Source organism: Hyperoodon ampullatus (assembly GCF_949752795.1).
Source record: "Hyperoodon ampullatus genome assembly, chromosome: 9".
Classification (NCBI taxonomy): domain Eukaryota; kingdom Metazoa; phylum Chordata; class Mammalia; order Artiodactyla; family Ziphiidae; genus Hyperoodon; species Hyperoodon ampullatus.
In genome coordinates this window covers 90076185-90102522 of record NC_136922.1, presented here as the reverse complement: position 1 = coordinate 90102522, position 26338 = coordinate 90076185, and the positions used below count along the sequence as shown (strand labels likewise).

The 26338-nt window shown below is 41.9% G+C and overlaps 1 protein-coding gene across 1 annotated transcript in view; it reads right to left on the bottom strand.

Moving 5' to 3' along the window:
* Positions 1 to 1724: 1724 nt before the first annotated feature.
* EXOC4 (exocyst complex component 4) overlaps positions 1725 to 26338 on the bottom strand; it is a gene marked incomplete at both ends in the record, with an annotated part of 836896 nt that continues 812282 nt past the window's right edge. The window contains 1 exon segment of the mRNA XM_079711536.1: positions 1725 to 1962. Within this exon segment, the coding sequence (XP_079567662.1) occupies positions 1725 to 1962 (238 nt within the window).

Sequence of the window (26338 nt, the reverse complement as noted above, 5' to 3'; positions counted from 1 at the left end):
AGGCACAGGAGCTCTGTGGGCAGGCCATGGCCACTAAGGGGAGGCTTGCAAACCACAGTGATCAGCTCTGATCTCCCCTCGTCTCCCTCTTCCCACCCCCACTTCTCGGGGAGACTACTTCCAGTGATGTTGTTTAGGGGCAGTACATTTTTCCATGGTCATCTCCCATATAGATTCAACTTCTTCCCAATTGGGCCTCGGAAGCTACACAGATTTACAACATTCCTTCCAGAATCTTCTGGAAGATCGTCTTCCAGCTGCCTGCTGAGTTCCCTTCACAGTCACCCCACTGGCCCGATTTCTAACCCAGCCCCGAGTGCACATCTCTTACGATTTTGGTTAGAGTCCGGTTTCCATCCCGTCTTAGAGGTAGGTAATAAGGGTGTCCTCATTACTGAGGACCTGCCCCCCTGCCCAGCAGCATTTGGTACATGTTAGGCTCTCAGGGAATGTTTGCTGAATAAATACAAGAAAAACAATACTCAACATTTAAGCTTCTCAAACCATTTTTTAATTTTCTGCTTTTCCCAACAAGACCTAAGTTGTACAAACAGGTGTAAAATTCTGAACCATCAGGGCATAAGGCATGACCTCATGTGGTCCAAGTCCTTTCCACTCTCCTTTCCACGTGTTTTCAAGTTGTGTCCCACTCAGGACATTGCTTTCTTCTGTGATATATGAGCTACAGGCAGGAAGAGATCTTGGAGACATGGGGACAGTGGGGAAGGTGAGTGTGCCAGGAGCAGCGAGCTCCCACACCAGCCGAGAGCACTTCAGAAACAGCCTCAGCTGGTGGGTGCACAGAGGAGGAATGTCACGGCTGTTCCGGCTTCCTTGCACTCAGCTGGCAGGCCTGGGCTACTTTCTAAGATGAGAAAGACCTAGGGGCTCCCAAAAGGAGAGTAAGCACTGAAGAATCATTTACACCCAGACAATGTTTCAAGTGAGATAAAAAAATTCTCTAACCATCATTTTCTCTTGGAGAACAGAGGAGATAAATCAAGAAGAGGGTTGAATCGCCTTTCCTTCCTTCATTTTCATCATTAATTTGATGGTGCTTGGTTTTGATACAGCAGGAAAAAAAAAAAAAAAAAGGCATCAAACCAAACTATCACCTGGGTCCAGGCTACTGCATACAAAACTCTCCCAAGGATTGAGATAAAAGGATTTTTTCTCCCAAGCCCTGAAGAGGTCCTGTTTCGGTCAGGGAAATTTGTTGAAAACCGCAGCTGAGAAGCCATTGGCAATAAAGACAGAAAGCAATGCACATACATTTATCTCATCGAACTGTAAACTGACATGGTCAAGACAGTAAAAATCCTACTGTTTATGTAATAGAACCCTATTAAGTGATTTTAGGGAGGGACTAGAACTTAGGAACAATCTACTTACCAAAGATTGCTGGGCAGTAGTCATTCATGCATTCATTGTTTGCAGAGTTCAATTCGACACAACTTTCCACCCCGTCCCACCCTAGGCCCTTTGGAATTGACTGCATCAAAGTAAATGTTCAATCCAAACATTCTGTACTGCGCAGTCCCTTTAGAGTTTATATGAAAAACCAAAACTAAAGAGAAAAGAACCCTTACAACTTCTCTCCACTCAAGCATCAGTGTAGAGGAAACTAAGTCAGCTCAGAGTATACAAAATAACATGCCAAAGAAAGGAGTATGACCAAGGAAACAAAATGACCAGTCCCCCACCCCCTCCCGTGGTGCACCCCATTACACCGTAGTTATTTTCTTATCCTTGGTGGCTTGCTTGATGGCTGCCTGCTCGCAGATGATCTCCTTGAGCCGCTGCAGCCGCATGTTCTGGGTGGTCTGGTCTCCCACCCCCGTCTGGCTGCGGTGCAGCAATGTCAGGGCGTGGATGTACTCCAGCTCCGTGTACTTCACGCCCTGGTCCACTACCAGGTTCAGGAGTTCATCGGCCGTGTTGTACAGCATCTCGTAGTACTGCCTGAGAAAGCAAGACACAACACTGCTCACTGGCTCCGTGGTCAGCAATCTATGTGGTTTCAGTGGTAATGAATGTGCTATTTATAAACTACTTAGTTTATCTATTCAATAAACATTTATTGATCACTAGACATTGTTCTAAGCCCTATGAATGTAATGGAGAACAAGACAGACATGATCTCCATCCTCTTGGAGCTCACTTCATGAGAAGTCTAAATGAAGACCCAGGGAGACCTCTCATCAAGGTCTCAGTTCACTCAAGACTTTCTCCTAATTTTGCATTTGCCTAAGGAGATCAAAAGAAAGAGAAGTTGGGGTACAGAAGCAAGAGAGAGAAATAACCATCTGGCAGGCATTGCTAGTAGTTTCTGTCTCATTCAATCCCTCATTCATTGACTCGTTCATTGGAGGCTCTGTGAAATATATGGTTTTCTCCATAAAGTGGGGTAATAATAGTATCTCTGAAGTTACAGTACCTCTTAGGTTATTGGAAGAATTAGTTAATCCATATAAAGTACTTAGAATAGTGCCTGACACAATTCTACCTGCTCCATAAACATTAACTATTATTACTGGAAATATATTTATAATAATGTATTAATAGTAATGTAATAATAGTAATAGTAGTATATAATGATGAGCAGGACACAGCCCCTTTCCTCAGATAGCTCAGAGACAAGTAGGAAAAGGTAATGAAAAGCACAGAAAACTGCTAGCAAAGTTCATTTCCAAGTACTGTGTCATGTAACCCTCACTACACCTAGGGCGCTATTACTCCCTTTTCTCAGATAAGAAAACTGAGGCCCAGGGAAGTTATAGGACTTGCCCAATGTCACAAAGACATTTGTGGCTGTGACAGGATGAACCCAGGTTTCTGACTCTTAAGTCCAACACTCTTCTTCACGGACAAAGACAAGAATATTCCAAGTGCCTGGAGTGAGGTATCAATGCTATGAATTTCCAGCAGAGGAAGGAGGAATCACACCATGTTGAAGGGAGGTGAAGGATCAAGGAAGACTTCAAATGGGGTAGGATACTGTCAGGCAGGGCTTCCAGGAAGGAAATTCTAGATTAAAGGAAAAGAGAAGAGATGAGCACAGACAGGGAAGAGTAATCTGGTTAGCCTGGGGAGTGCAGCTGAAGAGCGGAGAGTCATGGGAGAAGGCAGTGAAGGACAGAGGTAGAGGGTCTAACATCAGGATAGTTAAGTCAATAAAGCACTTTAGGCCTAGATAAGTCAATAAAGCACCCCCATCTGGGGCCCCAAGGTCTGCTGAGAACAGAGGCACCGTTCCAAGTTGTGCTTCCGGAAGGTTAACGTGACAGCAGTATGTAGGATGGTCTGGGAGGGGACCAGGTATAATTCTAGCAAAAAGGAAGGGACTTGAGAGCCATTTGGCTCAAAGCCATTGGCCCAGGTGATGGAGAGAAGAGTAGTGCCTTCTAATGTAAGGGAAGCAGGCATCAGAGTGAATGTGCCGTGCAGAGAAAACATGAAGCTGGGAGCCAAGGACGGAGAGGGCTGCCACCTGCCAATCTTAACACCAACATGATGCCACTACAGTCCTCACCGAGTCTACTGGGCTCTGAGGCCATGACTTGCCCAGCTACTACAAATGCCCCGGGAGGTAGAGTTCAGTGCAGGCTCTGAGCCAGTGATGCTATCATAGCCAAAGGCAGTTTACTTCCTCCTCTCCTCCTCACAGAAAAGGTAGCTCTTCCAGGATTGAGGGGACAGAAAAAGGCAGTTTGCCCAAGGCAACTTGTGGGGGGGGCGGGTGAAGGGACCTTTCAGGATCACTCGCTCAAAAATCTTGTACTATTGGACTTGGAGCCTTGGGATCTTGGATTTCTTCTTCATCAGGAACATCCTGAAAAAAAGAATATCCTATGGGAGAACTAAGCCATCTTGATGGTAAGGAATACATTCTGGGAGCTTAGTAATTTCAAGAGTACTTTATAAACTGCTGCTACAAGTGGGAAAGTGGCAAAAGCACTGGCATCTTTTCACGTGGCTGGTTCATTTTCCTGCTTTGCTAAGCCGCCTTTTCCAATTAACACTCTTTTTAAATGGGGGAAATAATACTCTTTTATGACTGCTTCCTAAATGGTGGCAGGAATAGCAGGTGCTCGTCTTAAAGTGGAGAGTTTTTGAGTTACTCCTGGCAGCAAATAGCTCAACATCCTTGTGTAAAGGGTCTTCTTGGGGCTAGTCTTCTGTAGTGGTTTCAAACGAGTGTTCACTCTAACCTCATGGGACCACATATTTAGGAATCACTGATTAACGGTAACTTTGAACATAGACAGAGGTACTTCTGAAAGAATAAGTGAATGAACTCTAACTTCCAGAGGTCTTGAAGCCCAACATTAGCTACAGTCAAGAATTGTTTTGAAGCTTCGTGTTAGCATGAAACTCATATGAACTATTCCTCCTCCACAATACCTCTGCTGTGATGAAAAAAATACTATTTTTAGGAAAAACTTGCTGCTGTAGGAGAGTGCATCACATTTATCCCATGGCTTCACATGTCCCCTGGCACACCTTGGCTTCCTCCCCCATACCAGCCCCAGTTTCCAGAAACGAGGCCCTACATCCTCTAATTCTTCTTACCTTAGATGCACAGTTGAGGGAGAGAGCTGTCCATTTAGGAAACTACCTAAGCAAATGTTCAAAACACTGTTCAAGAAAAATACATGCTTGAATCTAGAATTGCCACATGGAATGAGAGAGAATTGGGGGCTCATGGTTCTTTCAAAGCTAGAAGGGACTTGATAGCTGCAGTTCCAGAATGGTGATTCTCAAACTATAGAGTTACTGGGAACTTATGAAAAGTACAGATTCCTGAGGCCCCATCCCCAGATACAGTGATTCGCAAAGGTTTGGAACCAGCCAGGACTCTGAGCCAGAGTCTGTTTGATGGGGGAATAGTTACAGACCCATTCCCATCTGCTTGAGCCCAGGATCTAAAAGCATTAGGGAAGAAGACGGAAGCAGTAAGTGGGGTTGTGATGCTTTTCGCTGAGATTAAACCCAAAGAATTGGGTTTCTTTGTATTATGATGTTGATATTTTCATCATTCATTTTAACAAGTAACACTGAACCCATTAGACCAAATGAAATTGGATTTCTTTTGAAAAATCTGATGAATTGTTTCCAGGGATACTGGCTGGTTTTCTACAGAGACCGCTGTTCCATGCTGGGAGCAGACAACAAAACAAAGATGCCTGGATTTCTAGTCCTGGAGCCTCCAGCGTGATAAGTGATAAAGGGCATGCCACTTAAGTTCTTAATGTTTCAATACCCTCTGTGCAATGAAGACCTTTATAAATCCCAGAATGACACTCTGAAGTGGACTGAGAGACTAAAAGAGTCCTCAAGAGCCTCAGATGAACAGTGCCCCAGAATTGCAAAGCTGAGTTATTAAACAAAATTGACAGGTAACTGATGGTGTATTTTCTATAGTTAGGGGGAAAAATCCCCATAACCATGATGATATATTAGATCATAAAGAAACATAGATATTTAAGACAGAATGGAATTCATTCATCTTTCAGAATAGTACCTAGGAGCAAAGACTATACTAAATCAGCATAGCAACAGTTGTACTTGGAGGTGGAGAAGGTGCTACAAGGTGCTCTAAGGAGAAAATATTTAGGAAAATGCCTCAAACTACACAATTAGAATGAGCTTCCATGGTAAACACTGACACACTGAAATGAACATGTAACCCAACTGGAATAAATAATTTATCAGGTCCCAGGGAAATGAAAGCTTGATCTTCATCATCACAAATTAAAGTAGCAGCCATGGCTTCCAGGGCACCATATTTTATATGAGATAGCACTTGACTTAGCTGCCTGGATGGGACCAGTGAACACATATTTGATTTAAACCTTTCTTGGCTCATGACTTGTAGAGCAAGTTTCTTCATAGCCTGTGATATTCAGGGTCCAGTTGCTAGATGTGGACCAAATATCCCATTCCAGAAACCAGAGATCCATGTCCCCCTTAGGGATGGAAAATTCTGTGAGGAGGTGGTTCTTCCCTGCGGTTTCTCTCTCCCTTTGCTGTGGGCCTTTGGGCAGAGTTCCCGAAGTGGAGAGGGAGGGGAGTGCAGAGACAGAAGAGTGATGTCACATAGACTGGTCTCACAGTCTATAACATGACAACGTTTAAATTTTGTTTGGGTCCAAACAGATAATTTCCTCATATCTTCCTCACGTTTCCTTTATCCACAGACTGTTCTTCCTTGTGTTTTTTTCTTCTTATTTTACTTTAATGGTATTGCACTGCAACTTTTTCTCCTCAGTGATTCTATCTGAAAACATTCATACCAGTAAGGATATGAAGGGCATTTTGATAAGTTGGGCAGATCTTCTTTTTAAAGCGTAAAAATAAAGTTTATTTTGTTTTTCTGTGATTGGAAAATTAATACACGTGCCATATAAGATATACAGACTATACAGAAAGATTAAGCGGAAAAAAAATTACTCATATCATTCCATCATAAAGACATACCACATTTTGGCATTTCCTTCTAGATTTTTTTCCCCACATGTAGTATCCTACCAATTTCTTTCTTATAGTTGAAATATTTAGGCTGACACACTATTGGACACTTCGGTTGTTTCCAATTTAAAAAACTTTCTTTCCTGAGGACAGGTTTCCAAAGCAAAATTAGTCAAAAGATAAGTATATTTTTTTAGGGCTTTGGCAACGCCACCAAATTGCTTTCTAAAAAAGTTGTATCAGGCTTCCCTGGTGGCGCAGTGGTTGAGAGTCCACCTGCCGATGCAGGGGACACGGGTTTGTGCCCCGGTCCAGGAAGAACCCACATGCCACGGAACGGCTGGGCCCGTGAGCCGTGGTCACTGAGCCTGCGCTCCGCAACAGGAGAGGCCACAACAGTGAGAGGCCCGCGTACCGCAAAAAAAAAAAAAAAAAAAAAAAGTTGTATCAATTTATCTTCGTACCAACAGCATATGACAGCACCTGGCCCCTCATATTCTTTTTTTGTTAATTAATTAATTAATTTTGGGCTGTGTCGGGTCTTCGTTGCTGCGTGCGGGCTTTCTCTAGTTGCGGCAAGCGGGGGCTATTCTTCGTTGTGGTGCGCGGGCTTCTCATTGCAGTGGCTTCTCTTGTTGCGGAGCACCAGCTCTAGGCGCATGGGCTTCAGTAGTTGTGGCACGCAGGCTCAGTAGTTGTGGCTCGTGGGCTCTAGAGCGCAGGCTCAGTAGTTGTGGCACATGGGCTTAGCGCACGGCATGTGGGATCTTCCCAGACCAGGGATTGAACCCATGTCCCCTGTATTGGCAGGCAGATTCTTAACCACTGTGCCACCAGTGAAGTCCCCCCTCACATTCTTTTAATTTATATGAGGTTGAACAATTTTTTATCTATGTATCGGTTTTTAACATACATGGGTATGCATACACATGTATAAGCAAATTGTCGATATCTTCGTATCTTTTGCGTATAGTGTTTTTCTTCTATTTCAGAGCGCTTCATAAATTTTTACAGGTATGAAGCAAGGAGTGTTCTAGTCTCTCATCCCTGGTTCTCCCTCCTGCTTTGCCATACTCAAAGTTATCACTGTATCTCTAAAAGCTACTGGAAACAGATTCAGTTCTCTTTGTCAAGTGAGGGAAGAAAGCCCTAATAAGACCAGTTATTCCCAAGCCAGGCACGCCTCATTCCTATAGCTGTAGGAGGTGCATAAAGTCTGCGTGTGGGGATGAAAGGAAGGCACTGACTGGGGGACTGTCCACAGCTCCACCATCTGCCCCCTTCTACTGGATGGTGTTCAGATTCCTAGATCCCCAAATGGAAACCACATTTTCCACAGATATACAGCTATGTCACAGGCTGGGTTTTAGAATTCGTCTTGATCGTAGTAATAGTTAACAGTAATGTTGAACTTTTAGATGCATTAACATATTCAACCCTTTGAAGTAGCTTCTGAGATCACGCACATTTTACCGATAAGCAAACTGAGCTATAGAGAGTGTGAGTGATTTGTTTAAGGTTTCAAAATGAAGGACTCTGAACCCTATACTTGCTTTAAAGTCACTGTAATACAGAAATATTTGAACCTGTAAAAAGCAAAAGTACTAATTACAAAGGATACTTGTCTAGCTAATTCATTTTTAGTCAGGATTTAGGAAATATGAATTAAATAAAATTCACATTCAACTCTGCCTTCCATTGTAATGGAACAAACTAGTATTGTGGCAGTTGAAAATTCATTTATACAATTCACAGTAATATTTGAATAACACTGGATTTGATCTGGGAATTTGCTCTAAACCAAATAATGAAGTCATGCTGTATATTCAGCATTCAAGAGTTACAGGAAAGACTTCTGGCTTCTTCATTCTGTCACCTCTCTACTCCTCCCTTTGTGCCCCTCCAATCTGGTAATGGACAAGGTGCTCTTTCTTTCCAAAAGTTGGCTGCCTTTCTGATTCATTACTTCCTCGAGGAAGGGGGATAATTAAGTCATTTCATTGTGAAGACTTTCTCATCTAGTCCTTCCCGAGATAACGATAGTATTAATGTCAATAAGAGAATTAGGCTCTGAAGCAGACTTAAAATGTAAGTTTCAAAGGAAGAAAAATTTACGTGAATATAACTTAGCATCGACTGTAGCCCCCCAAATTCTTTTTCGCCAATAGTTGCAACATTATGAGCAATTTAATAAAAACCCAGGAGTTGATGGGTCACTAAATTGTCAGGTAAAAACATTCAACTCCTGTTTTCTCTACTCACTCAATGGTATACATGGTAATAAGCAGGGAGACGGAAAGAGAAAAGAAAGGAACTGAATAATCCATAAACTAGATAATCATCCCATGAATAACTGAGAGGTAGTTATAGCAGAAAGACTTAGAGAAGTAAATACTCAAGAGATCAACTAAGCTCAGATTCTGGTTAAGTCTTTCATTCCTCCCTAACTAGCTGTGTGACCTTGGACAATTGCTGTCAGCTTTTCGAATCTCTGCTTCCCACGTGAAAAACAAAGAGGTTACAGCAGATGCTATTTAAGCACTGGCATTAAAACCTTTACAGCATCCTCTGCTTAGTCTTTTTTTTTTTTTGCGGTACGTGGGCCTGTCACTGTTGTGGCCTCTCCCGTTGCGGAGCACAGGCTCCGGACGGGAAGGCTCAGCGGCCATGGCTCACGGGCCCAGCCGCTCCGCAGCATGTGGGATCCTCCTGGACCGGGGCACGAACCCATGTCCCCTGCATCGGCAGGTGGACTCCCAACCACTGCGCCACCAGGGAAGCCCTGCTTAGTCCTTTAAAATCACGGGCTTCTAGCAGAATTAGCTGATGCTGATTTTCCCTAAGCTCTGGGAAGCAAGATGCAGTAGTGATTGATTCGAAAACATTCTGAACAAGTGTAAACTTAGCTCAGAGGTACTTTCCAGACCAGTAATAAATGGATGGTAATTCTGTGTGTCAGAAGAATAAATTAGTTTATTAAAAAATATAACATAATTGCTCTCATTTGTCTTCCCCTTAAAAGAGCTTAGAGTTTATTACAGACATGATTGAAAATTCTAATTCGAAAGAGTCGAAGTTATTTCCATTTCAGGAGTGAGAAAACTAAGGTAGAGAAAAGCGAAATCATTTTCAGAGCATCAGTGGCAGAATTAGATCTGTACTCTATAGGGGGATAGTTATTAACACTCCTTACAAGAAGTTGTGCAGTTTTTTTGTTCTCACCAGGACAATCTGAAGAGAGGTAAAGAAAGGCAAAGGTAAAGAGGGGTGAAGAGAGGTAAAGAATGGTCTTTAGAAAAAAAACAGTGCATAAATTCCCTCAGCTGGTGGCAGCAGAAACCCATTCAAGAGGTAAAGAGAGCCCGGGAGTCTGCTGCTGTAAGGCTTGCAGAGGTTTCTTTGATGGGTCGTCCACCTACATTTTCTCTGTATAATGAGGCACACACACCACTGCCTCCATCAATGGCACCCATGCTTAAACGGCGGTTATCTATTGGCCTAGTTCTGATAACCGGCCGTGCTTCAGCAGGACAAGGGGCAGGGTGGCAGTGTCTCTCCAGGGGAGATGTTAAAATGTAAAGTCATCTGCCTTCATTCCTCTCAGTAACGGACCCTGATATTTTTGATAGCAGTGGCCAGAGCCTTGCTTTATTTCCCTTCAGAAAATACAACCACTCAAAGGAACTCCTCTGAGAACCAGCCCTTTTGTGATGATGACCCTCTCCCCAGCTCAGTTACACTTGCTGATACGGGAAGAAAATGTCTTTTTGTTCCCTTTGCTGGCAATGCTGTTCCCCACCTTTGGAACACATTCTGAATTTATAAGTATCTGCGATTAGAATTTTCTCCTCAACAACTTAAGGATTCACATGTCACTCTCTGCTGCATCAGATAATTTTTTAAATTAAGTTTCCTACAACAGGGCTAGAGGAAGAGCTGCATTTTAAATTCAGTACAATTAAAACTGGGTCTCTTTGGTCTGGCACTGCCTTTGGTCAAACCCCATTTGTATGAATAATTATTCAGTCCATTAAGAAGTCTGCTCCACTCCCTCTCCCATTTTGAAGGTTTTAATACATAGTGATCGGGCACATTTCTGTTTGCACTTGCCAAAGCAATTCTGATGGAGTCATCTTCTGATGTTATCAAATAATGAAATATGAAAGAGTGAACAGAATTATCCTCCTGTTCTGTGATTTTTTTTATTTAGGTTCTTCATTTTACTTTCATAAGTGTGTTTGTCTCATGCTCCTGTAAATGCTCTTCTGATTATCAAAAGGTGAGTCCAGGTTAAGGAGAGCTATGCTGTGCTGAATATCACTGAAGAGAGTCTTTTCCATTAAAAAAATATAATTTATTGAATATCACTTTAGTCTTCTCAATTAAAATAATAATTTATCTAATATCATAGGTGGATAAAAGGACATAGTATTATGCACTCTGGTGGCCTCAACACTACAAACTGTTTACCAATTAGCACAAGGCCCTTGTATTGGATATTATCTATATTTCTCAGATTAGCAATCCCGGAAATAACTGCTGAGATATGCTGAATAAAAATAATTCAAAGGCCCTATGGCTTTTTCAGTTTTAAGTAATGAAATGGAATGATCAACTTTTCAATAAATAATGCAAAGGATCTCTTCAAAGGAAAACCCAGTATTATTATTACTAATGCTTAGGAAGCTCTAATAACATTTTAAATGCTAATACAGTATACAAAGCTATAGTCCTTAGTTTCAAGAAGCTTTTTTTTTTTTAATCTATACTTAAAAAAAAAAAATTCAATCCAGGCCCAGATCAAAGGTCTCTAAGACACCAGGCAAATGTTTTAATTTAAAGTAAAATAAGTCCTGGGCTTGCTAGCCAGCCTGCCTGCTAATTGTGCTACTCTCTTTCAGTACATGAGAAAGAAGAGTTGAAGGGCCCTAGACAAGGTACAGAAACCAAGGTTTCTGCTTCAAGTGATGGAGAAGTGAAGCAGTAACAGGTGCTGGGTTACTGTGTTTATAAGATGGAGAATCTTCTCTACCTGTAGTGCTTGGGGAGAAAGGTCAGTGAGGATAGGCATGGACTGTGTGGTCTGATGGGAGAACATGCCCATTAGACTATTAAGCCCATGAGGCCAGGATGATGGATTGATTCTGGTTAAGTGCCAGTTAGTTGTATTCTTTAGCTACTGACTCTGCCCCTAGCCAGCTACCTCACCAGTGTGTTAAGACAAAAACTCGGTGAAGCTGAATGGACAGTTCACTGCAAGCCAGTATCCCCGCTGGGGGCTTAAGATGCAAAGATTGCTATTCAGCCAGCAGTCCCCTGAGTTACTCAAACCCTGACTCCTTACCCTTTGGTCCTAGGCAGAGACCCTACTATGCCGCTCACTTTTGTTACAGGAAGTTTCTCTACTGTGCCAAGACAAAAGACTGTATCTTTTAGGACTGAAAGGCCAGAAGGGAAAACGGTTTTGGCAGAGGGACCAAAAAGTCAGGGGATTATTTGAACCTATGAGCATATGCCAATCAGTAGGTCCCAACGGCAAACACTCGAGGGGGTATTCACTAAACCCTTAGGTTATTTACGAAAGGGAGAAAAGCTAAACAAACCAAAGCTACAAAATGGGCCACCTGAGATTCACGGACATGTGACTCAGAACGGATGTCAATTAGAAAAATAATAGACTAAATCAGAAGGAGCTAATGGAAATATGTACCATAACCAGCAGGGTTTAATTAAAGACCCAAATACTCCGACAAACGTGATGGATAGCTTTGGATAGCAATATGAATTTGGTGGATGTAAAGACCACTGTGGCTGATATATATTTGGATGTCAGTGAACCATTTTATACAGTGCCTCTAAAAAACTATAACTAGCAAAATGAATTTATTCTGAATGGCTACCCCTGATAGGACACAGACTGAAAAACAAACAAAGGGTAACAATGAAGGCAAATCAAATTCAGAAGAGAAAGCATCTACTGAATGCTAAGGACACTGCCTTATAACAGTGATCTCACCTAATACTTTAATTAATGTGCAAGAACTACAAAGAGTGTTGAAAAGGTCAAATGCTACTAAATGGGGAAAGGCCGGGAACAGCAACAAAGTAATAGAAATAATGTAAAGGACACCAGAGAATTTAGAATTATGGGCAGCTAATAACGAAAGGAGATTTATCTTAGAAAAACCCAAGTGAATATGTCTGGAAGAAATTATGATCTCCTATATTCAATAGTTGGGAGAAACTTTAGAACAGGACTGGTAAAAATGGTCCATGAGGGTGTGCGGGGGTCAGGGCCTTGAACCAGGGCATTTTTTTACTTACTATTAAAAAAGTACCCGTTATAGGGCAAGAAGGTGATGATAATCCCTGTCTTTGTTGTACTTCATAGTTCTGTGTTGCTTTATACTATAATCCACTTGAAATAAAATCAGAAAAGAGTATCAAATGGGATTAAAGGGACAGAAGACTGGAGGAAAAGAGAAGATTAGAAGAGATTCAGTCCAATTTTTGCTCAAATGTCAGCTTATCAGTAAGTGAGGTTTTCCCTGACCACCTTAGGTAAAATGATACCTGCCCCATCCTCGTCAAGCTTTGTCGTTTTACTTAGCTTCTCTTCTTTTTAGCCTGCATCCCCATCAAAAGATATATATATTTCCAAAATATATTTTTAACATATATGTGGTATATTTTAAAAATATGTGCACACACACACACACACAATTAGAGACAGCATAATACAGTGGTTAAGCTCATGGACTCAGGAGTCAGGGGCCTGGGTTTGAATCTCAGTTCTGCCTCTTACTATTTGTATGTTCTTGGGCAATTTATGAACCTCTCTGTGCCTTATTTTCTTCATCTGAGAAAGGAAAAAGTACATGAGGTTGTTACAGGATCAAATAATGAAGAACAGTGGCTGGAACAGAGTAAATGTTATGTAAGTATTTATTACATAAATTAATGTCTGCCTCCCATCCTAGAATGCAGGCTCTCTGAGGGCAGGGTTGGATTCTGTACCATTCGTTGTTACCCCCTGGGCATCTAGTGACTGGTGAATAAATGAAAAGGAAAGAATGAATGAGAGAGCCAACAGTCAGTAAATTTCATTAAGTGATAGAGCACAAGGTAAAAAAGCAGTCCATGATTCTTTGACCTTGGGAAGGGAGGAACTATGAATAACACAGGTGCTCTGTGTAACAGGCTAAGGGGTATTATTCTGATGTAATTCTGAGAGGGTGATGTGGATGTCTGGGATAACTGGTTGTAGGTGAAAAAGGGGAGGGCACAGAGGGAAAACATCTGTTTTTGGCTAGTCATCTGCAATCCTCCCCAACTATTCTTTCATTCGCTGGCAGAATTAGACATGAATCCCGTATCATTTACTTAACCTGTTTGACCTAAGAAATTTCTTAGCCTGTCTGAACTTCAATTTCTTCATTTATGCAATACGGTAAATAGTATAACATCACAGGGTAGGTTTGAGGATTAAATCAAACAACATGGTAGAATACCTGCTCTGTAAAAATGGTAAAAAAAAAAAAAAAAAAAGCAAAAACAACAACAAAAAATACCACAGGTAACTTTTATTGTACCAGCCACATATATATTATCTCTTTGGAGCCTACTTTACCATAATTGTGTGAGGCATCCTATCCTTCACATTGAAATGATTTTTTATTAATCTTTTCCTGTCGACTCTTGGCTCAAAAGAGGGGTTTCTTTTCTAGCCCTTTTTTCCCTTTCTTTCTAAGATTGGCCTTATGCTTTTAATCCCAATCGCTCCCACTGCCTTTAGGATCTTGCTGGGGTTTTGTTTTCAACTCCTGTATCTACCCCTTTCACAGGTTCTTTCATGTCTGCCTTCAAATATCCTTGTTTCTCATTTGGACAAAAACAAAACCAAACAACAAACTCTAAGCCCTTCATGCAATCCTGTGTCCACTCTATATCTCATCTCGTCTCTGTTCTCCCTTTCATTGTCAAATTTCTCAAAAAAAATCATTTGTATTCGCTATCCTTCAAAAGCCTCCACTTTGTCTGAAACTATATTCAAAAAGGTCACTGATGACATCCTAGTAGACACAGTGGTCTTTCCCCTCGACAGTTTCCATCCTGGACTCACCGTTCTTGGAGCCAAGTGGTTCAGGCTCCACCCCCAACTCCCTGAGTTCCTTCCTTCCCTTTAACGGCTCCTACTGTCTGCCCACTGCAGGCCTTCCTCCCAGTCAGGGGCTCGCCCTGCTCTTTGTCCTTCTCTCTCTGCTTCCAAAAGTCTGTATATGAGATGGTTTCTCTCTCATGATCTGGTCTCTGAATAGATCAAAGCTTCATTTTCACTGATTTGCAGACATTTCTATCAGATGCCCTTATCAGGTGGCCTCCCTAAATTGCAAGTTTTGCTTCACAGCACTATAGTTTGCAAAACCTCTGGATGTCAGTGTCACTTTTGAGTCTTCGCTCTTTCTTTGCCTGATGATCACTAGGTCTATCAGTGCAACATCTTATATATTCATTTCTTCTTACCAATCTCATTATCATAGATCTTAACTATTTAAGCTCCTACCTGAGTCTCTCACAATCACTAACTCCTCCTAGGTTAATCTTCTCCAGTTCTACCTGCATCAGATCACTATTCTGTGTTAAAACAATAACAACTTGTGTATTCACTAGTGCCAATAGGATAAAGTCCGAACTCCTAACACTGACATCCAAAGCCTTGGATTTGGTGCCAATCCCACCTTTTCCCCCCACTTTTCTCCTCTATCAACCTTCTATTGAAGCCAGACTGAGCCATCAATGCCCCTTGAACATATTTAGTTCTTCTGGGCTCTGGGTTTGTGTATTCAAAGCCTAACCTTCAAGACTGCTGAAACCCCTATCCTCTATGAAGCTATCCTGAGCAATTTCTTCCTTCTCTGTTACTTATGGATGCGTCACCCATTTAACATGTATCATCCACAGTAGGATCTATTTAAAGTACAAAACAAAACAGAGCAACTAAGATTCTTCTGGAACTAGAGATGCAAGTTTTTAAAAAGGTGTCAGGGTATTTAGTTACTACCTGTGTGAACTTGCACAAGTTACCTCTCTGGGCTTCAGTTTCCTCAACCATGAAATAAAGATACTGACAATATCCACCTCATAGCGTTGTCAGGAGGATTAAACTAGTTAATATCCGTAAAGTGCACATAATACATAAGCGTTTGTTAAATAAACAAAATAAAAGGGACAAAAAGCGTACAGTGCAACGTCTCTCTCCTACTCCTGTCCCTTAGCCATCCACCCGGTTTCCTTTCCTGGAGACAATCGCTGTTACAAAGTTTCCAGGGTATCCTTTCAAATACATTGTATATTCATTACATATACAAGCATAGTTGTGTGTGAGTGCGCATGCATGTGTATGTAGGTGTGTGTGAACTGTGTGTGAGCATGCGTGTGTATGTACCCACACACAGCACACATATTTAAAGAGAAGTGGTGTTTACATGCTCTTCTACAACTGGCTTTTTCCACTTAATGTATCTTAGATGTGGTTCCATTTCAGTACATATCAACCTGCCTCATTCTTCTTAATAGCTGCAGAGGATTCAATTATATGGATGTACCGTAATATATATTTATTATCTTTTCCCAGAATGCAGCCTTCTTGATGACAAAGACTATGTCTTAAGACAAAGACTATGTCTTATGACTCCCTGTAGCATCCTCAGTGCTTATACAGTACCTTTCAAAATTCTTTTTTTGTTTATTTGCTCAACAAATATTTAAGCATCAATGATGCACCAGGTAGTATGTTGTAGGTACTGTGGATGCAGAAATGAGTAAAGCACAGTCCTTGCTCTCCGGAGATGCAGAGTCTGGTGTGACACTGGCCACATATTTACAGTAATGTGACAGCAGCTGTAATAAAGGTACAAATGAGACGATCTAAGATGACCAACAGGAAGGGCTGTGTACTTCTTAGATCAGTCAGGGAAGGCTTTTTTGAGGAGACGTTACGAGGAGGCAAACATGAGGGAAGGAAAGAACTCTTAGAAGTGAGGGAGGCAGAATGTGTGAAGTGGGTGGGAAGGTAGGAAGAATATGGTATTTGGGGGGAACTACAAATGGTTTATCCCTCCCCAGAGGGCAACGGGTGTGTGGAGGGGGAAGGAGGGATGAGAGGTTAGCAAGGTAAGCTAGAGCCAGATGACAGCGGACCTTGTGTGTCACAGTAAAGACTGGACTTCGTGGGTGGATCAAAGAAAGGGATGCAGGGTGTGACTGTTTTAGAGTTGTTAGCCTTTTGTTTTGCCCAGGTTATTAAGACAGAACTATTATCATCTATTATTACCAGGACTCAATAAAAGAAGGTATTTTAATACTCCTCAAGCAGGAAAGAAAAAATCTCAGAACAAAAGGGACATGTTTTCTTTTATGAGAGACTCACAAACTCACTAGACTGTCATTATTTTTCTCATTTTCCTAAGGAAGACAATGACGGTCTAGCTTCAGTTCCCACGCTGACATTTGGGAACCAAAGCTGTAGTTGATGGGGAGGAATCTGAAGAGAGGATTTTTGGAAGAAGTCAGACATGATGACAACTGGGTTTTAGAAAGACCTCTCCAGGTCTTTCTGTAGGTGGAGGACGGACAGTTGGAGAAGCTAGAGAGCCTTCAGGCTGTTGGACTACCCAGCTTCTCCTTGGTTTGCTCAGATTCTCCTCTACCAGGCCATATCCATCTTCTAGGTTTCCTCACAACTCCTGTTCCCAAGCTTGTAGCTGAACAAAATCAACCTCAAAGAGAGAGAAGGGTGCCAGTATCTTAATAGGAAAATCCAGGCCCTCACCTCTAGTAGCATTTGTTCAGGTCACGACTGGCATGAACTATTACAACACCCACTGCCGGGCTGAGATGAGGCAGAGAGGAAAGGGAAGACAGGCAGTAACAACAGAAGAAAGCAGGAGGGGTACCTTTTACCAGAAGCTACCTTCTATCCCTACTCCTCCACTGGTCTGGTTGAGGGAGCTCAATGTGAGGGAGAGAGGATCTAAGACACTTACAATTACATATAAAATCATAAATTAGGAGGAAGGTCACTATCTTGTTTAATCTCTTGACAACCACACACATTAGGCTTGATAACCTTAGTTGGCAGATAAATAGAGGGTCTGAGAAGAAGGTCAAGTTCTTCATGAGACTGACCGTAGATTCAGACCCTGGCCCTTTGGATTCTCTACTGCAGTTATGGGGAGCTTCTGGGGACACTGATACTGGGAGCCTCATATTACGTAGCAAGAATTATGGCACCAGATTCTTAGTTTATCATCGGGATTTGAGTTCCTAGAGGGTGTCTGGAGAAAAATGAGACATAATAGGATAAAATTAACCATAGGAAAATTCATTCTTAGAGTCAGCAGAGAAAATCAGGCCTTGAGGGATGGAATAGCAATTTTTTTAAACTGACCCTTTCCATTAAAAAGACTAATAGTAAGACTGATGAACAATGCCTTTCTCCTAAGTCTGTATGTACAAAGAAAAGGGCCTTTGATGGGGAAAATACATATAGCATTTGCATTCCTTTTTTAGGAAGAAAAAAGTATCAGATTTGAAAAACCTCCCAGAAAGGGCAAGTTCTGAGAGAAAGGTCTTTGAGTGTGCTTAATACTTCTATTTAAATGCTAATGCTAACCTATAGCTCTGGACCACACAGAAACTAAAGTTTGCAAAGAGCAGAAAGTGAATTTAAAATGAAAACTTAATTTCTGGAATAAAAGATTTTCTTAAAATTTCTGCAGAGAAGCTAACACACAGAGTTTCGTGACAGGAATACCCCTCTGATCAGAATGGAAACCAGCCGATGACACAGCAGGTGAGTTTAGTGGCCGAGTGAGGGCTGCCTCCATTGTAAATGGGAGTCTCCCCTCAAAAGGTTTGCCTTTGCAGGTCAACGTCTGTCACAAACCGTGCCTGCCCAGAGGTGGTGCTTTTTTCCCCTCCCTTGTAATGGCCCTGCTAAAGGGAGTGCTGGTGTTTGCAAGGGAAGCTGGAGACCAAGACAGGAGAAAAATGAGGCCTGGGGTCAGGTGGCCTAGAATAGCCGGGAGGACACAGAGTGCACAGAGAGGGGCTCCTGAGAGGTTCAGTATTGCTTTACTTCCCATGGGAACTAATAGTAGTGAATGCAGTGACTGAGGCCCTGAGTGCTGAGGAAATGTCTGTTCTGAAATCAGAGTTCACAGAGGCTGGGACACCCACATGGCTGCATGGCGGCTGTGCAGGGAACCGAACGCAGAAAAATAAAATCAACCAAAATCAGGAAATACCTGTCCTGGGGGTAGTGACTAAGAAAGGGGTACAAGGAGGTTTCTGGGGTGATTCTAATATTCTCTGCTTTTATCTCAGTGATGGTTATCTGAGTGTATTCACTTTGTAAAAAGTAATCAAGGGCTTCCCTGGTGGCGCAGTGGTTGAGAGTCCGCCTGCCGATGCAGGGGACACGGGTTCGTGCCCCGGTCCGGGAAGATCCCACATGCCGTGGAGTGGCTGGGCCCAGTGAGCCATGGCCGCTGAGCCTGCGCGTCCGGAGCCTGTGCTCCGCAACGGGAGAGGCCACAACAGTAAGAGGCCCGCGTACCACACACACAAAAAAAATAATAATAATAATCAAGCTGTATAGTTAAGATTTGTAAAGTTTACTGTATGTATATTATACTTCAATAAAAACATATTACCTTCCTTTTCTCGCTTCTCTCCCTACTCCAAACAAAAAAGAAAAGACAAAGAGAGCAGGCGATAGGCCAAGTGGTGGAGTGGGTACCTGGGTTTTTAATTCAGTCTCATATCCTAACATTAAGACAACTGCTAACTTTATGAACCGTGAAAACATCCTAACTAAAAGAAGCTCATCACAAAAGATCACATGCTGTATTTATATGGTATATCCAGACTAGGCAAATCCACAGGGGCAGGAAGTAGATTAGTGGTTGCCAGGGGTGGGGTGGGGGGATGGGAGTGACTGCTTGTGGGTACTGGGTTTGTTTTTGGGGTAATGAAAATGTTCTAAAATTAGCTAGTGATGATGGCTATACATCTATGACTATGTTAAAAAAAGTGAATTTCACACTTTAAAAGGGTTAGTTAATGTTTGTGGTTATGTAAATTCTATCTCAATAAAGCTATTATAAAAATGCTAATTTTATGAACTAGAACCTTGACTTTTTTAAAAAATATTTTTTAAAAATTAATTTATCTATTTTTGGCTGCATTGGGTCTTTGTTGCTGCACGTGGGTTTTCTCTAGTTGTGGTGAGCTGGGGCTACTCTTTGTTGCGTTGCGTGGGCTTCTCACTGCGGTGGCTTCTCTTGTTGCAGAACACGGGCTCTAGGTGCGCGGGCTTCAGTAGTTGTGGCTCGCGGGCTCTAGAGCGCAGGCTCAGCAGTTGTGGCGCACTGGGCTTAGTTGCTCTGTGGCATGTGGGATCTTCGTGGGCCAGGGCTCGAACCTGTGTCGCCTGCACTGGCAGGCGGATTCGTAACCACTGCGCCTCCAGGGAAGTCCTAGAACCCTGTCTTAACTCTACAGAAGACGTACATCCACAGCCAATACTGTTGTGAAGACTGATCCATTAATCAAGACATTTGCTGCAGTTCCATGGTCTTCTGTGACATTTGCAGAAAAGATTCTGTAAGCTGCCAGATACAGAAACGTTTTCACTAGCTCACATTTTCATTAAGTGTCCCGAAATGAACTAAAGCCATTCCTCAGGGTTCCACACTTTTGTAGGTTCTGTGACTCCCCAGCATCTTGGCACTAAATGCCTTTGAACTCTCTCCATCCCCATTCTCAAGAAAAATTTATGACAACACATAATAAATAACCTCCACTAGAAAAACAGGTTAGAATTGGGAACAATTCTATGTGTATGATTACAGAGTAATAGAAATATAATTGAGACAAAGATCCACTAATGATTATACTAATGTTTTTATTAAGGGGAACAATGACTACTTATTTAACACTTGCTATATGCCAAATGCTTTAAGGTTTACCTGATTTCATCCTCACAATCGAGCATCACAAGGGCTAAATACCTAAGGTCAGCAGGCTGGTTAACAACAGCCAGATCCCTATCCTACCTCCCCCAGATCATTCCAGAAAAACTCTGGAGTTGGGCCATGAGAAAACAATTTACAGCCAGAATCAAGCTTGGGAAGACAAAAATGTTTACTCATAATCAAGAGACTCATTATGATCATATTTGTGACAGCCCTATATAAACTGTAAAGGGCTAATGCAAATACACATATCTGGCAAGAATACATGAATATTATTTTAGCCTGGGCATCAGATGGGGGAAAAAATTAGAAGCAGAGGTGCAGATGACTGCTCTGTGAAATAAAATTCATATTTTATGGCAAGACAAGAAAACTTTAAACATAAAAATTCTCTGCCCTCTGGCCTCCCCCCTCCCCCGCTCCACTGTGCATTGTGTATCTGCATTATGCATTGTCCAGACCTCCCCCATCAAGCAGGAATACCTGCTCAACCATAAAGAGCAACGTTCTCCCATCACCAAGACAACTCTTTAAAAGATACCATTCCTTCTTGAGCTTGTGAGGGGTCACATGTCGCACCATGATGACACTTAGATCTGGATTATGTAAACTGTCAATAATACATCATTTTATGTACAGCCCTGTCTCAAAAAACTTATATAACTGTGCTTTGACTTCTAATGGGTGTAACAGTTCACAGAGCTTTCTGAGATGCTCTTCTCAGGTTATAATCCTCAAATTTGACTCAAATAAAATTTTCCATTTCTTTCTCAGATCGACTGATTAATTTTCTGTCCACAGTTCAAAGTGTGACTGTTGTGCTACCTTATGCTAAATTAAAGTGAAATTTGAGACTTCTTGCGCGCACCTGCTTTTTCACACAGCTGACCTTCAGGTCTTTATTCCTGGTAATGAGTGACTCCTCAGGGTTGAGCTGAGGCTGTACTAGAAAGGAAGGTGTACGCTGGGATGGGGACAGATTTTACAGAAAAAGTATGTTGATCTATAATGAGAAAAGTTGAAAGTTATTTTAAAAAGCGGCAAGAATAGCCTGGACTCCTGAACTCAGTTTTCCACAAATACTGTAGAATAAAGTGGTAGGAAAGAGTGAGAGGGCTCATTCCATTTCCTCCCATCTGCTACCTTCAGAATTAGTGTCTCATAATTTCCAGGGCTTTCAAAAATCTAATGAACTTCCACAGTGCTTCCCATACAGTCTAGTGGGGCTCTGTCAGCAAGCAGAATGGGGCCTATGATTATTCTCCCGTGGCCCCAGGGAAATGCTGCTTTCGAGACCTGGGATCAGTACAGGAAACGAAAGGAGAGGAAGGTGGCAGAGGGGAGTGAAATCAAGTCCCCATAAAACTGAGTTCCCCTAGTGGGTTTATGATGAACCTCTTTTTTGTTTGTTTGTTTTCGGCCGTACCATGTGGCACGCAGGATCCCAGTTCCTCGACCGGGGATCCAACCTGCGCCTCCTGCAGTGGAAGCAGGAGTCTTAACCACTGGACTGCCAGGGAGGTCCCTATGATGAACCTCTTCATCTAAAATTTTATTCCCTTTCTTGTTCCGTCCCTGTTCCCCTCAGGATTGAGGAGTATCAAAGAAAAGGGGGGACTGAAACCAAGCAGGGCTCTATGGGGTCCTCCTGGGTACAAAAGCCCCTCCGTGTACTCTGTTTCCTGTTTGTAGAAAAAGGGTTTGGTTTCCTAGACCTTCCCTGAGGTCCAAAGAGCAGACTAAAGCAGTTATCACTTAGGGAAGTGAGGGAACACAGAAGCAAAGGAAAAGCAGTCAAGCAAGAGTAATGATAGTTTAAACAATAGTTCAGCGATAAAACAGAGTCCTAGCTCCTGCTCAAGGGATATACATAACAATCTGACACATATCTTTGAGTTGTTCTGTAGAAACAAGGACCCCCAGTCTGGCAGATAGAGGAAGGTGACTACATGTTGACCACTAGCACGTAGACTCCAGACTGGACAGAACCAGAGGTTGCTGATTAAGATTCACAAAACATCACCCTATTACCCCCACCACCAACCAGTCAGAAGAAAGTCTAGGAACCGCAACCCTCACTCCAAATACTGCCTTTAAAAACCCTTTCCTGAAAGCCATCGAGGAGTTTGGGTCTTCTGAGCACAAGCTGCCCATTCTCCTTGCTTGGGGCCCTACGATAAACGTTGTAGTTTCCTTCATCACAACCCAGTGGCAGTAGACTGGCTTTGCTGCGTCGCAGGTTGAGTGGACCAAAGTTTGGTCCGGTAACAGGATTATTTGAGGTAATCCACAAGTCAGAAGTAGAGTTATGATTAAGCCCCCTCTGCCTGGACCCCCAAGTTACTGATCTAGTCACTAGTCCATGCTCCATCATTGATCAGGCCAGTGCTACTCACCAAGGTTAACCTAGATATCCTGCTTGAAACCAGCACTGCAGTGTTGAAGCTGCACACTCAGCAGGGTACGGTGGCAAAAAATAAGGAAGAAACAAGTAAGCCAGCAGTCTGTCCTTTCTACAGTGAGACGTTCTGGCCAGTTTTCTGCCTCTTCTCTCCTCACTTCCCCTTCAACACCTTGTCTAAATTCACAGGCACAGGAGGGAACTAACCTGCTTACCGCCACCCACCCCCCACCAAAAAACCCTCATCTAACCTGTAGCACTTCTTCATGTACCTATTACACTTCAAAACCAAAGAATGTCACAGACTAAGGTTGTGCTGGGAGATGCTGCATGTTCCTTCTGGGCCTGGAAGGAACTGCTGTGCCTGGAGGTCCCTGAATGTCCCAAACCAGGTAGCTGGGAGTGTCCCTCCCACTCCAGGCTTACACTTCTGTCGAGAATCCGCTTTACTGGCACCATTTCTAATGTTTTCAAAGGGAAACATTTCAAGTGTGGGGGGGTGAAACAAACATTGGTTTGTGACCCAAATGTTCCTGCAAATGTTTTCTCAGACTGGGAGGTGCAAATGTTTACAAACTATTTGGGCAGGGAAACTGCAGTGACGTGTTTCAGAAATAGTTGCTAGGGAAAAAAAAACTGAGTGCTACCAAGTGCAGCCAGGATGTCCCTAAGAAAAATGCCCATGTGGGGGACTTCTCTGGTGGTCCAGCGGTTAAGACTCCACGCTCCCAATGCAGGGGGCCCGGGTTCGATCCCTGGTCAGGGAACTAGTTCCTGCATGCCGCAACTAAGAGCCCATATGCCGCAACTAAGACCCGGCACAGCCAAATAAATTTAAAAAAAAGAAAGAAAGAAAATGCCCATGTGTTCTTTTATAGTCCATGTGACAGTGCAGACCTGATCTCAGAGGTATCTATTCCAATCCTGGCCCTGCCGCTAGCTCACCAGTGATCATGATCATACCACTTAATCCCACTGTACCTCAGTTTCTGTATCTGGAAAAGTAAATGGATTAAAACTAGAATAGATGACATTTAAAAACCATCCCAATCCATGAGGGAGACTGAAGTAGGCAGCAGGGGCAGCATTATTAATATTATTTCCATTTTCTAGGGAAAGAAATTTAGGCGTGGAAAGATTAGGCCCCAGGTCACACAGCTAATCAACAGCAGAGCTTTAAATCTGTTTCTCCTAAGCCCAAAGCCTGGAACTTTTCTATCACACCACACAGGCCCTCAACAGTTTTTCTGGCTCGCTGGCTTCCTGGGTGTCTCTATGCTGAACGACAGTGTGCCCAGTCATAGATGGCCTACATTTGTTACTTGTCCTCTCACTTTCTTTTTTCCTTTTTTTTTTTTTTTAAACCATGCATTGTGTCACTCAATCTGCACTGGAAAAAAAAAATGTGCTTTTTGACAAGAGCACTGAGCACCCCGGGAGTGCAGTAGCACGGTGCGGCTTTATTTCAGTGCATACTCAGTGGAAAGTAATAGTGGCTTCATTGTAGTAAAAGGCTTTATTGTGCTTTGTAATGAAGACACAAAGCACTTAGTTGAAATCAGTCTTTTAAATAATCTGCTTTATATTCTATAGCGGAGTCGCAGATACAAGGGAATTCAAAGTGATTTCTACAAAACAATTTATTCAAAGAAGCCATACTCAGGAACCTCGGTTTTGCCCAGGGACTTTCTCCTGGGTCAGGGTTTCTTATCTTCTCCCCTTTCTTACTGTGTTTATGGTGGGCATTCTCTGATCTTTCTCAGTGTTTATCCTACTTGTGAGAACTGGTAGATTTCCCCATACAAACCATTACATATTACATGATCTCAATCAGGGTTTAAAAATCCTATACCACCTACCTGTGTATATACACACACACACACACACACTCACACTCACATGTGCACAACAGAATACAAGACAGTTAGCTCAGTGGGAGGAGAAGATTTTAAAGTCTTTAAACAAAGATTATAACTGTTGTTGGACTGCACAAAGATACAGAGTAATTAAAAAGCTCTTCAAAGAATGGAATAAGTCCATTAAATCCAGTTAAATAATTTTTCAGAAACACTGCAAGAAACACTTCTTGCTGTTTCGTTCTCTCACAATGAACTGAAGGAATAATATCTCATTTTCTAAATGGAACTTTATGGAGTTTTCAATAAGTCCCCTCAGCACTTATCTAAATCTTTAATTAGTTCTATAATATACTGATGATATCGAGCCTAATTAAATTTATATAGATAAGGCGCAATGAAATTCTAACCAAGTGAGCTGGAAAGCATATATTAAATAGTAAATTTAATGGTTCAAGCTGATAACTACAATTTTATATCAAAAAATTAAATTCAATTTACATGTTGTATTCAAATTGATTTTGAGTGTGCAAATTATTGGAAAAATCTCTTGAATATATCAGTAAAATTGCTAATCCAGCCTGCTTAAATATCAGTTATTAATGTCTGCATTTGCAAATAAGCCACACACATTTGCATTTTTACTGCATATAGTAAAAAAATTATCTAAACCTTATGCCATTTCATTAAGAATACTAAGTGGTTTTTCTTTTGGCTTCATGTATAAATTAAGGAGGCAAAGAAATGACTATTGGCTCTAAAGAAGAGAGAGTCAGCAATTTATAATACAGCAAGGCAAAGATGATATATATATTTTGCTGACTAAAGCAGTTTATGTTAACTTTTGGGAATAGCAATTAAGATGGTAAAATTCTTCCTTATACAGGATCAACTGGAATGGAACTGTACACAAACGTCTGACACCATAATCACAGGTAGGGGTGGATGTATACAAATTTAGTGGTGTTTTCCATCAGTTTGGGGAAGGGAAATGCCTTATGTTTATCAGAGGGTAAAGGTATATACCAGCTGATCTCATTTCACAGTTCAGCCAAGGAATATGCTTGGGAAGCTGTATTAAATATTCACTTGACTGGTCAAAGAGACGGCCCAGTTACCTATACCATATGCATTGATTGATGATAGTACCATTCTTGGTTTCCATGGGTGACTGGCTACCCCTTAGAAGCATCAGCATTAAACATGCATAAGACATACAAGTATATTGAAGATATGACAGATAATGTTACTTGAGTCTCAGTGACCTCAGAATTAGCTGTATATTTGTAAAAATGTGTGCAGTGATTACTCTGGACCAGCCATTATCTGCTTTTCCCAAATATACCTTTTTATTATTATTAGATTCCATTGGTTAGAAAGCTATCCTTGAAATAATCAAATATTTACTAAATATCTATTATATGTTATGTGCTTGCATTACGGGAGATACAAATAATATGCCAATGACTGTAGAGAACAGAAAAATGAGTGTCAACTGGAGCAGTCAATCATTCCAAAACAGGTGTGGGAGGGTGATGCATTTTGAAGAGGAGGAAGTTTAAGAATAAGTA